The sequence below is a fragment of the Petaurus breviceps genome, unplaced genomic scaffold (assembly GCF_028583685.1).
Source record: "Petaurus breviceps papuanus isolate PSGF00001 unplaced genomic scaffold, PetGlider_PUasm1.0 138, whole genome shotgun sequence".
NCBI classification, from domain to species: Eukaryota; Metazoa; Chordata; class Mammalia; order Diprotodontia; family Petauridae; genus Petaurus; species Petaurus breviceps.
Genome location: NW_027185694.1, coordinates 25,010,521 through 25,022,581, shown reverse-complemented (window position 1 = coordinate 25,022,581; position 12,061 = coordinate 25,010,521). Strand labels below are relative to the sequence as shown.

General features: G+C 44.6%; 2 protein-coding genes and 1 long non-coding RNA gene across 3 annotated transcripts in view; 2 read left to right on the top strand and 1 right to left on the bottom strand.

Annotated features, from left to right (window-relative positions):
* Nucleotides 1-12,061, top strand: part of LOC138177415 (lipase maturation factor 1-like) — a 618,163-nt gene that overhangs the window by 316,071 nt on the left and 290,031 nt on the right. The gene's annotated exons all lie outside the window — the stretch shown is intronic.
* Nucleotides 2,176-10,188, bottom strand: SOX8 (SRY-box transcription factor 8). Its single transcript, XM_069108587.1, has 3 exons — nt 9,063-10,188; nt 5,596-5,834; nt 2,176-4,537 (listed from the first exon to the last, which is right to left on the bottom strand). Exons 1-3 carry the CDS (start codon nt 9,509-9,511, stop codon nt 3,801-3,803), a joined length of 1,425 nt encoding a protein of 474 aa, XP_068964688.1. The 5' UTR covers nt 9,512-10,188; the 3' UTR covers nt 2,176-3,800.
* Nucleotides 10,282-12,061, top strand: part of LOC138177410 (uncharacterized) — a 7,942-nt gene continuing 6,162 nt past the window's right edge. The window contains exons 1-2 of the long non-coding RNA XR_011172493.1: nt 10,282-10,458; nt 11,861-11,928. This is a non-coding gene — a long non-coding RNA (uncharacterized lncRNA). The remainder of the gene's footprint in view (nt 10,459-11,860; nt 11,929-12,061) is intronic.

Genomic DNA, 12,061 nt, shown 5'->3' with positions numbered 1-12,061 from the left:
TGTTGGGGTTTGGGAAAAGATGGAAAAAGTAGAGGAGGTGGAGGGGGAAGAGGAGGAGAAGGAGATGGAGAAAAAAAGGAGGAAAAGGAGGAGGAGAGAAAAAGAAGGTAGAGTAAAAGAAAGAGGAAGATATAGAGGAGAGAGAAGGGGGAGGAGAAGGAGGAGAAAAAGAAGATGGAAAAGAAGGAGAAGTAGGAAAAGATAGAGGAGGAGAAGAAGAAGGAGGAAGGGGGAACCTGTGTGGCAGAGCTATGAAGAAAAGATTCCAAGGGGCCTCAGGCTCAGTGAGTCAGGCGGACCCTGTGACTCCATCAGGAGGGCTCAGGCAGCCCCTGTGAGTTAACATTCAGGAGGACTAGCCAACTTCAAACAAAACTGGCAAGTTTTGTCCAAGTCCTTGGGAAACTGGCAAGTCCCATAACCAAATCCCAGTGCTGAAAAGGAGGAGGATTAGCAAAAGGAGGATTGGCTTTGTCAGCAAGCCCAATGCCTGGGGTTTGCCTGGTTTCGAGGTTACAATATACAAGCTTTGTGAATCGGGTTGGCTGGCCCAGCCTTTTGCTGGACTTGGGACTGGCCCAGCCCAGGCTGGGGCTGATCCGGATTCCATGTGGTGGGGGAAAGGAAAAGGGAAGGGGTTTCCAATGGACGTTGTGTCTAGCTTTCACCAACCCCATCCCAAGACACTCATACAAACCCACTTGGGAGATTTGGCATACCCCAAACCTCACGGACCATCTTAAATCAGGCATAGCTCTTCCCAAACACTGTTCTTGGCAGGAATAGGACTCCTGGGCCATCGTAATGTGCTTGTTATACAAAGTGGAGGAGAGAAGGATTCATCCTGAATAGTAGAAATGCCGGACACTGCATGCACTATTCCAGATCTTTACAGGGAGGGCCAGAGAACTGAATGCCAACAACACAAAGGTACTTGATTATACTTGCAGATTTGATATTGTCCCTCACTTTTATTCTACCCGGGGTTGGGGGGGGGTTCTTCTTTGTTTTTTAACCATACACAGCTGATTCCATGCCCTGCTTCCCTGGTGGGTGAGTGAAATACAGGTTGTATTGCCCAAAAGGAAGATGCTTTTAAAAGCCAACTCCATACACTTCCTGGATGTAACGTGAGACGTGTAGGCTTAACAGGGTGAAAGACCAAGTCTCCTCCCTAAGAGAGGAACTTTGGCTTAGAACATAATAATGTCATATTGCCAGAACTTTTTGTAAATGTGAACTGGAGGAGGAGGCCTGGGGGCAGCCACTTTCCATGAGGCCCAGGCAACAAGCCGGTTCACCAAACAGCAAATTTCATTTGGGATGGGGGTCATCTGCAGTCTGGTTGGTTAGCCATATTCGGCCTTCTTTGCTTTTATTGTTAACATGAACATATTCTCTCTCAAGCTACACAGCAACACTACACACAAGCTCCCATAATTTGGCCAGAGTAAAGTTTATTTAAAACAGCAATGACAGCCACACACTCACAGACTCCTCCCAAATATCTTAGGAGTCTTTCGGTCTACACTTCAGTCTAAGAAATGGCACAGCTGCCTGGAGCCTAGTGGAAATTTTTTCACACCATGCAAAGTTTGCATTTGGCATTTAGAGGGAAAAACAATGTGGCTTCTGAGTGTCATTCACCTTCTGAGTCTGGGCAGTCCCCATTTACCCAAAAGATCCCAAAGGAAAGATCCCTAGAAGGGGCCTACAGAATTCCTCATTAGCTTCAGAAAACAGAACTGCCTTAAGATAAATTCATGCCTAATTCAAGAAAAGGTCCCAATTTGGAGAGAATATAATTTGGCAAGACAGTTGCTAGAACCAGGGGGAAAAAAAATCTCATGATTTCTAGCCCTGGCTGGGCCCCTGGCTTGCTGTTGGGAGTTTGGGCAAGTCCCTTAGTCTCTCTAATGTTCTACTTCCTCTTTGGAAAGATGAAGGTAAGATCTGTCAGTCTGTCTCCCACCTTCTTCTAAGTGGTATGGTAAGGGTTAAAGAATGCAAGCTTGTAAAGCCCTTTGGCAAAGGGCATATGCTGAATAATTCCTTTCTGAGAGCATTTATGAGGGCAAAAGTCCCTTTAAAAACAGGATTTCTTATCCTAAATCCCAATCCTCATTTCCAGTGTGCAGGATTTAAAAACTACCACCAACAAAAAGACAGCACATGATAGATAAAAAGCATTTTTTTTAATTTTATCAAATTGATCTGTACAAAAGTTAGCATTGCTTGGTCAGAAACTAGTGAAACAGAGCAGGTAAGTAACAGCTAATGTCTTTCCAAACTTTACACAGAAAAATAGATTGCATAAAAATGAGTTTGCGATCATTTTCCCCCCAGAAGGAAATAGGCAAAAAAATAATCTTAGAAAAAGGTAGGAAAAGTAGAAAAAGTAAAAAGAAGATAACCTCTCAAATGTATTTAGATTTACAAAGTTTTAAAGGCACACATTACCATAAAGTAGGTGGTTATTATATGCTCAGCATACAATGGAAGAAATAGAAGCATATCAATGAAATATTAGTCTAAAACTAAGTACCTACAAAAATTTAGTGGAGAAGGTTTTAGTTTCACAGTTCGACAGGTGACATCTGGTCCCTAAAAGCCCAAATTAAAGTGTATCTCCAGTCCTCATGGGAGACACATACTGCAGAACTTGCATCTACCAAATCCAGAGATGCCTTTGCCTTCCAATCTCGTTAAACACTCTGAAAAGTGAGTGGCATCATGACCAAATTAAAACAAAGGGCCCTCCCCAAAAGCAATACCCTTTTCTTGACCTGTCCCCACACCATACTACTGAATTGAATTAGTCATTTTTGCAGCCTTCTGAGTGAACTTCCTTCCCACACTGCTCTCATCCCCTCGCTGACTCCCATCCAGATGTCAATTTTACTTCCATGACATCTACACAATCTAGACTTCACTCCACTCCTTCTGACACTACTGCTGCAGTGGTTAAAATAGACTCATAACACCATTTTTAATTGTCCCATCGCCACTATTTAAGTCTCCAGTCTTTAATTTTTTTTAATTCTACTTTTTTTGCACAAATTACTTCATTAATTAAAGACAAAATAATACAGAACATAAATACATATTTAACAGATTTCAAAAAATCAAACACTTTTAAGCTCCCCCCCAAAATTGTTAATTACAGCCAAACCTTGTTTAGAAGAACTCTGACTAAAGCAAACACCCCCGACACTGAGATCGTTGGTCCCCAGAGCTGCTTCTAGGGATTTCCACAAGACTGTTTAAAAAAAAAAAATGGAATTGTTGGAAAATTATTCATTGGTCCCAGTAAGTTCTTGTCCTCAAGGTTGGTCTGTACCTTCAATTGCAGTAGACCCTTAAAGTCTTGTACCACTTCCTTCTGATTTGTTTGTATTTTGCACTCAATGCAACCCAAAATTAGCATGTTCCTGTCAGTCCTCACAGAGGAGTCAAATGGTTGGCCTTCATTTATTTAAAAGGAATTATCAGTCATCTAAAAAAAAACAAACAAAAAAAAAAACAAGAAAATAGAACTCTGTCCATTTAAAGGATGCTGGGAGATTTAGAAGCAAAGGGACATGCAGTCAAAAAAAAAAAGAATTAGTGTTCCCCGCAGACTTCAGCAGGCACTTCAAAAACTGGCACAGAATTCCTCTACCTCTTTCCTTCAATAGTGCATATAGTTTAGAAGACCTCAAAGATTTCTTTTTCCTTTTTCATTTGGGATTTTTTTTTGTTTTTTTGTTTTTAACTTTTCCTCTGTAAAGTTCCCTCTTTCCATCCTGATGGCATTTCCTCTAAGGCCTTGTCAGTGTTGTATAGACAGGCTGGTCCCAGTTACTGGTAGGGCTGTGGGCCGGAGGAATGGATAAGCCATTGAGGATGGGGGTGGCGTAGGGCCGGCGGGAGGAATGGAAGTACGGGTACTGGTAAATGCTAGAGGGGTAGCCAGAGTAGGGATTATAGTAGTTGGAGCTCTGAAGATCAGTGTAATCACACTGGGAGCTTGAGAAAGAGCTGGCGGCAGTGGCTGTAGAAGCCGTGGTCACGCAGGCCTGGGCGCTGTAGGACCCGTAGTCAGAGTGGGTTGGGGAGCCATGGGACTGGTCGCTGTAGTGACTGGGGCTCAACTGCTCGGTTTTGATGTGTGGCCTCTGCTGGCCTGGCTCATTGGGGGATGAGGAGGAAGCTGAGGAAGGGCTCTTGTGAGTCCATACTTGGGGTCCACCACTCCCAGGTGCTGAATGGGAGTATGAAGTACCATATGAGCCTGCTGTGGAGTTCTGCCCCGGGTCAGCAGGGATGGCAGAGTGGCCATTGAGGGGCAGGTACTGGTCAAACTCATGGACATCAAAGGTTTCCATATTATTGATAACCTCACTGCTCAGCTCTGAGATGTCCACGTTGCTGAAGTCGATGTTCTGGCGGCCACTGTCCACTAGGCGGCGCCCTTCATGTTTCAGCTCTTGCTTGTTGCCATGATGTAGGTCAGTTTTAGGTGTGGTAGGTGGAGTAGGAGGTCCATGTGTCTGCCCTAAAAAAGAGAACACATTTCAGAAGTCAAAGCCTTGTTTTAGAGTAGCATAGGGGGGAAATGGTGCATTATTAGTTTCCCGATTAAAAAAAAGTTTTTTTTCTTAACAAATATGTTTAAAAAATGCAGTGGAAAAAATGCTGCATATGGAAAAGAGGCTTAAATCAACAATTTATTAACTATATTATGCTGTTTGCTTAAAAGCAAATCTCTTAACTTCTCTGAGTCTCATTCTCCTTATACATAAAATAAGGACTTAGATGGTCCTTCAAGTCTCTTCTGGTTCTAGATTTATAATTGATTCTTGTAAAATTGACATTAGCAACTTAATACCTTTGAAATTTTTTTTCTTTAAAGTTCACAGAAATGCTAGGGATAAACTAGAAGCTTAATTTTGAATTGGGGTAAATTCCATTCTTTATTAGCCAACTGAAATGGTCTAGATTTTTTTATTTAGACAAAAACAATTACATCTTTTCTCATGCGCTTTTTGCATCTAGTTGGGACTCAGTAAATATTTGCTGCCTGTGTTCAATTGGAAATTTCTGTGGAGTGTGCTTGTGTGTGTGTGTGTATGTGTGTGTATTTTCTCTATATTCCAACAATACAAATATAAAGAGAAGAATAAAATCCTTCAGACAGGATTTAAACTAGAAAGAACAAACACGTCTGAAGTTACAGGATGTTAGCAATTCTGTTGGAATCTGTCAACACTTAAAGGTTGCCAATTCTGAGCTCCACTTTAGCATCAGGAATGGTTGTGATTGGACCCATTATGAAGACCTTTCGGACTAACTTTCAGTCTATCTTAAAAGGCACAATTTAAGAATTAACCTCAATCAGGAGCCTTGATTAGTCCTATTCTGTTTCCCATCCTAGATTCTTTATGCTGGTAGTAAATTACTGAGGCTTAGCATTGCTATTTACTATATTAGATTGTATTGGAATTTCCCTTCCCTCCCTTTCCAGTTTACAAAGGGCCTCTGCTGGAGAATATACATCCTGGCTCAGATTTCTTCAGGGCGAAGCAGTTCTGGGTGAGTTTCCTGGTCTCCTACCTGTATGATCATTATGATGGTGGGAATCTCCCAGGCCTCCCAGGCCAGAATCAGCCTTATACATGGGATTCCCTGGATGGTGGCCGAGCTCAGCTCCTGAATCTGAGTCACTCTGGCCAGTTTTTACGCTTTTCCTTCTCCGAGGTTGGTACTTATAATCCGGGTGATCCTTCTTATGTTGGACCCTTAGCCTCTCAGCTTCCTCTACAAAAGGGCGTTTCTCATTTTCACTCAATAAGCTGTAAAAATAAAAACAAAAATTCAAGTTAAATGGGAAAGATAATAAGGGCTTGGCAATACAGAAAGATAAGTATATGCATGTGTTTCCCAAATAATGGTATTTGTGTACTTTTCCTTTTCACTTTATGAAAATCTCTTTTATCAGGAGTCAATGTCAGCATGGGTCTGCTGTAAGATCTAAATAAATATCTTCCCTGGGTGATACGGTCTTACAAAGGTCCTCTAAATCTTGGGATTTTCAAATATCAATGTCTTTACACAGCACTCTTCTCCACTGGCTGTAGGTTCAAACATTTACTACATGGTAAAAATGAGAACTGAGAGAGCCTACTGAAGTTTCACATTTCAGCCTAATTTGTATTTTTGTTGATTTGCTTTCAAAGAAATAAGCACTTAAATAATCACCAAACATTTCATCTTACTTTTCCTGCTTATATATTTTATAAACAGTCCCATTAAAACCAACGGTGATCGGAGAATGTCTTTATTTTGGGCATCTGGGGTCAATGCATTCTGCTGTGAGACAAAAAAGTATTACTTTCTGGGAAGTGATGCATTAGAACTAACAGAACTGGCAGGGCTGACTGTTCTTTGATTATAAATTAGGACAAAAACATGAAGGCAAATGTGATCAGCCTTCACTGAGAAATATCACAAGAGTAAACCAGGCAACTCAATACTTTGTAGAAATTTATCCTCAAGTTACAAATGTGAAGCCTGTTAAAATGTATAGAAACTTTGGAGCTGCGAAAGAGTATTAGGAATCAGACCAATTGCCTCTTTTTAAGGCTGGGGATGCTGGGGCCCAGAGGGTGACTGTCAAAGGAGTAAAATGGGTTATATCCTGAATACCAACATACATTGTGTATAAACACATTCAAAGCTGTCCAGACCCTACAGAAGGATGGACCGTAATCATTAACAACTTTCCCCAAACATATTGTCTGATACCCATTACGACTGCTACTCTGTTTTAAAAACCCTTCTCCTGCGACATGGAAATGAAAGTCAGAATGTTTTTGTAAGCCCAAACGCTTGACAATTATTTTAAAAATCTAAATATATACACCAACTATAAAGGCTTGAAGACAAGCAGAAAGAACAATCAAAAGTGACAGTAATCTCTAAGTTCAGATTCAGAGAGGAGAAAGAAAGTAATTCAGCCTCATTCTTCTGAGTTAAATGAAAGGGCAGTGATTCTGTATAGCAAGGCCTCCTTCCCAAAATATCCACTCCTCTTCCACCTTGGTTCATTCATTTCCACTGGGGTGGGGGAAATGTTGTGGGGGGCAGAGAAGCTTGAAATATTGTTGAGAACTAATTTGTAAAATACAAATAAAGCTAGAAAGACTAGGGCCACAATCTGGACTGTGCTGCTGAAAGACAGATTTAGATAGGTCACACAGAAACTCCGAAAAACTTCCCAAAGGAGAGCAAAAACTTTCTCTTTAAGACCGAAGTGCTCCAGCAGTTCTAGATCTGTCTTGGGGAACTGGAGATAGACATAACTCAGTTTGTGGGATAGTCAAGAAGTCCTATTTACTTGGGGTATCTGAGTATATCCTCAGTGCTTCACTCCTGTCTTTGTTTCTCTAGCACCTAGCCTAGTGATTTGTACATAAGTAGACCCTTAATAAATGTTGAGTTTAATTTAATGTAATTTAATTGGTACTGTGCTAGGTACCCTGGAGATCAGATGAAACAAAGCCAGTCTGTTTGGTGGCTTGGTGGGAAATGTAATAAATCAATCCCCCAAATTTAGCTTCAAATTCACTGAAGAGGTTTTTGTGCTGTATCAGCCCTGAATATGTATTCAGAGTTACCAGATTTAGCCCTTGAGGCTTCTCTAGGGAGCAGCGTATTTGGATACCTGGAGATGTTGTCAAAATATACTCAGACCCCCAAAGAACACAGAACTGCTTCAGGTCTTGCCAGAGGGTATTTTTCCACTCAGACCAACCCTATAAATTGTCCAGGGGAGCAGGGAACTCTGGTTCTTGGAACTGTTCCCTCACTCCCCCCACCCCCACCCTCCTCCTCCTCTTTAGATTTCAACCACAGTATCCCTTCTGTTCAAAATAAGGGTCCAAACTCTAGGTTAATAGAGCCGTTGGAGCCAAATCCTCACCCGGGCAGAGTTCACTCCGTGGGGTGGTCCTATCCAAAACAGCCTATACATATCAAGAGGTGACTCTACCGAACCACCTTCATCCCTTTGCTCTTCGGAATCTTTTGAGTTGTACTTGCTTAACCCAGGCTTAAGGATGGCCCTTTAAAATTACCCTTATCACTGCCCCAATTTCCCCACGAAGTTTGAGTTCTGAAGACTCAGCTCCTCAGAACCGAGAGACAGACATAAAAGGGTTTGTTTGTTGTTTTTTTTTTTTTCTGTCTCTTCTGGACCATTTAAAAGAAAGATGCTTTCATTTACACACAGAGAGCACACACCCTAATATCCCCTCCCCTAAGCCCCCTTAATTATTCAGGTCTAGCACTAGTTGGAGGGAGGGAAGGGGCCAATGTATGAATGTGGAAAGGTCACTGTCCTTTCAGCCTCAGCTCTGAGACACCCTAAAAGCTTTGTGGACAAAGGCGCCACAAAGCTAGCCCTCTAGGGACCAGGGAATCAAGTTGGTTCGACTTTGGGCTCCCAGATCTATCTCCTACTTATCTTTCATGGGTTCTAGTAACATTTTGGGTAAGCTCGAGGAGAAAAAGGACAAACTTTTCAGATCACCCAGAGGGAGGGATATTCACATGCACTTTTTAACCCTTGTCAGTAACTATAAAACTGGCAAGGAAGAAGGGTTTCCAGACTTCTACTATCAAGAATACCCAAGGCTGTTTTACTAGATGTATCACCTTGGGTAGGTCACTTCTTTGGGCTTCATTTTCCCTATTTGTAATAACGAAAGAGTCAGTCTAGAGGTGATCTTTAAGGGTTCTTCTAGCTCTAAAGTTGATTACCAAAAGCACTCTGATTCTAATCTCTGGATGGGTAAGAACCAGTTACTATTTATCTTTGCATCTCCCTCAGTCCAGCACAGAGGACCTTGCACAAAAATAACTCCATCAAGTATTTGTTACATTGAATTTCTAATTACATTTCTAGTCTGGGAGGACTGTTCTGTCAGGAGTGTCCCTCTGTCTCCTCCTGCCTCTTCTCCCTTCTCTGAATCGAGTCCGTGGTCCTCCGATCCCTCCCCAGTGTTCCCCAGGTCACTCACCGCCACAGTTTTCCCAGGGTCTTGCTGAGCTCGGCGTTGTGCAGATGCGGGTACTGGTCAGCCAGCTTCCTGCGAGCAGCCTGTGCCCACACCATGAAGGCGTTCATGGGCCGCTTAACGTGAGGTTTAGCCTTGAGTGAGCCGTTACCTCGCACGGGCATGGGCACCAGACTCCAGTCGTAGCCCTTGAGCACCTGTGAGACGGCGTCGCGGATGCACGCGGGGAAACGATCGTCCACTTCGCCCGGGTCCACCTTGGAGCCCAGCGCCGCGCCCCCGCCAGCCTGCCGGGGACCGGTCCCAGACGAGCAGCCCAGGCCCTCAGAGCCGGCCGGGGACAGCGGCGTGTCGGAGTCCGAGTCCTCCACGTGCGACATGGAGCTGGTAGTACCCGAAGGGCTGCATGGAGGCTCCAGAGTCTTCTCGTGTTCTTCGGTCATGTTGAGCATTTGGGACGTAATAAGAAGAGAACGGCGCGGGCAGATGCGCGAAACGGAAAGGCAAATCAAAACAAACAAATCTTGCAACTTAAGCGTAGAACTTTTAAGACTAAAGGGGTAAAAAAAAAAAAAAATCACTTGGGTGGGCGCATTTGAGCCGACTCTGGACAGCAGGAGCAGCGTCTGGGTCTGCAAAGACAGTGTCCGGAAGGATCGGGTTGTCTTTCACTGCTCGTTCTCTTTTCTCCTCCGAGCTTAAAGGGGCAGGAGCCGCGGACCCCACTGGGGCGCGCCGGGCACAGCTCTCTTACCCAGCTCTGGGATCTGGGATCTGCTGCTCCCTGCGCTTCTGGAGCTAGAAGAACTCGCGCCACCCGCAGCTCCTTAGCCTACGGGTCCGCCCCCCCAGATGGGTGGCAGATGTGCCCTGCAGTTGTGGCGGCCGCGACTGTCTTCACGGGCTGCGCCGAGGACCACAGCCACCCCTCCCCCTTGTCCTCTCCTGGGTTACGGAGGTAGGGCTGCAACCTCCTCCGCCGCCGCCGCCGCCGCCGCCGCCGCTGCTGCCGCTGTCTCGGTCACCACTACCCTTGAGTTTCCCAGCAGCAGCCACAGCCAACACCGATATGGTTTCAAAGCGCAATCTCCACTTCGCGGACCCTGCAACAAGTTTCTTTAAGCAGCGGGCGGGGAACCACGCCCACTCCCCGTCTCCCAATTGGCCTTCGGGGCGATGGGATCATTTGCATAAGCAGCCTGGCTTTACCCACCTACCCAACTCTTAAAGAAAGAGCGGTCCCTTTACCAGTTCACTCACAGACACCCCCTCCCCTGCCTTCTTATTTTAACCACGTGAGATGAGTATGTGTATGGCTGTGTATGTGAATGTATGTATGTGTGTACGCACCCGCATGTTTCAAACCGACTTTTTAACAGAAACTACGTAAGTCAAGAAGGTACCAAATTTTTACTTTTTTTTAAATGCATACAAGATGCAATGTTCTTTTTCTTGGGGTGGAGGGAAATTAGGAAGACATCAGTGGAGCAATCAAAATGAGGAGAGTTTTTATAGGATCACCTATACAACTCTCTTACCGCTCTTACAATCTTTTGCAAAGACCATGGGATCGCAGACTTAGAATGGAAGGGACTTTAAGGGCCATCTAAACCACCCCCTTTATTTTCCAGGTGAGGAAACTGAGGCCCGAAGAGAGGTTACAGACTATTTAGGATGCAGATTCTCCTGTGTTTAGTTAGAAGCCGCTAAACCAAAACTGGTAGAGCTTCCATGGGATCTTGACTGTAGTTAAGACTAGGGAACCTGAGATTTCAGACCTTTTGCGTGACTGACGCGGAGATTTTTTTGCAACTTCAGTTGTTAGTCGGGTAAAGAACAGTGAGTGTTAACTATCCACCTAGGATAAAGACTTGGTCCGTTTTCTTAAAATTCACAGCACCCTTGTCCTTAAAGCCAGATTTCCAGAATCAACAAGAGACAGGGGTGGGGGTTGGAGAGAAGTTTTGGTTTTCGGGGATTTCTTCGTCCTTGAGACCGAGCAGGAGATACTGGCACTATTTTGCTTGCTCCAAGTTACATAGGATATGCTGGCGGAATCGAGAGGGCAAAAAGATCAAGTAGAACTAAAAATAAAATCAATAACCCCCTCCCCACCTTTATCCCACCCACCCAGGCTGGGGGGCTCCATCCAGATCTACTGCAAGGCTAAGGGGTTCCAGGGCCAGGGTGTAAGGTTTCAGGGAAAACGCTACCTGATGCTGAGGCGTATAAGGGCGCTGGGGAAGAAGATGGAGAGATGTGTAAGTTGTGGGGGTCTAAGGGATTGTGGGTGCAGAGACGAGTATTGGAAGAAGGAAAAACCTCAGTGGGGAGCTAGAGCAGAGCAGAGTCTAGGTGGCTGGTCCGGATTTGTTTGGTTTGGTTTTTAAATCCCCCTTGTGGGAAGATGTGGGGAAGAGAACGAGCAACTTCCAAGTATGTCTCGCCCCCAGACGATTTAAGAGAGCTTGTGCATGCAGGACAAGGATGGGAGCTAAGACGCGAACTGATGAATTTAGAATTGCAGACCTGGAAGTTACTAGAATCTTACAGGTCGAGGACACCGGCACCGTGAATCAAGCTGGATAAGCCCCCATCCCCCAATAACTGAGTACCTCTAGAGTGCAAGACAGAAGGAGAGAAAGGGGGTGAGACTTGGACTGACTTGTTGCTGCTGGTGGTGGTGGTTTGCTTGCTTGTTTGGTTTTTGCTGGTGGCGGCGGCGGGGGCCTTGAAGGGTTGCCGAAGCTCCATTTGATCAGGCGGTGACAGGTCCTTCCTTATTTTACTTATTTTACCAGCGAACTTGAAGAAATGATGCAGGTTGCAGGAGGGCCGAGGAAAATCTCCCGAGCTAAGCTTTCAAGGGGTGAGCCTGTTACTCCCTTCACTCCCCCTGGGGTCTTTTCTGTTCATATACATAGAAAGTTACTTCGAGAGAAATTCGCGATGCATAGTGTGGTGTGTGTGTGTGTGTGTGTGTGTGTGTGTGTGTGAGAGAG

Excerpts from the sequence above, each read along its gene's own strand:
- SOX8 (XM_069108587.1), bottom strand. The coding sequence starts at position 9,511 with ATGCTCAACATGACCGAAGAACACGAGAAGACTCTGGAGCCTCCATGC. Across the intron at positions 5,835-9,062 it reads ACCCTGGGAAAACTGTGGCG|CTTATTGAGTGAAAATGAGA; the intron begins GTGAGTGACCTG and ends TTATTTTTACAG. Across the intron at positions 4,538-5,595 it reads CCATCATAATGATCATACAG|GGCAGACACATGGACCTCCT; the intron begins GTAGGAGACCAG and ends TCTCTTTTTTAG.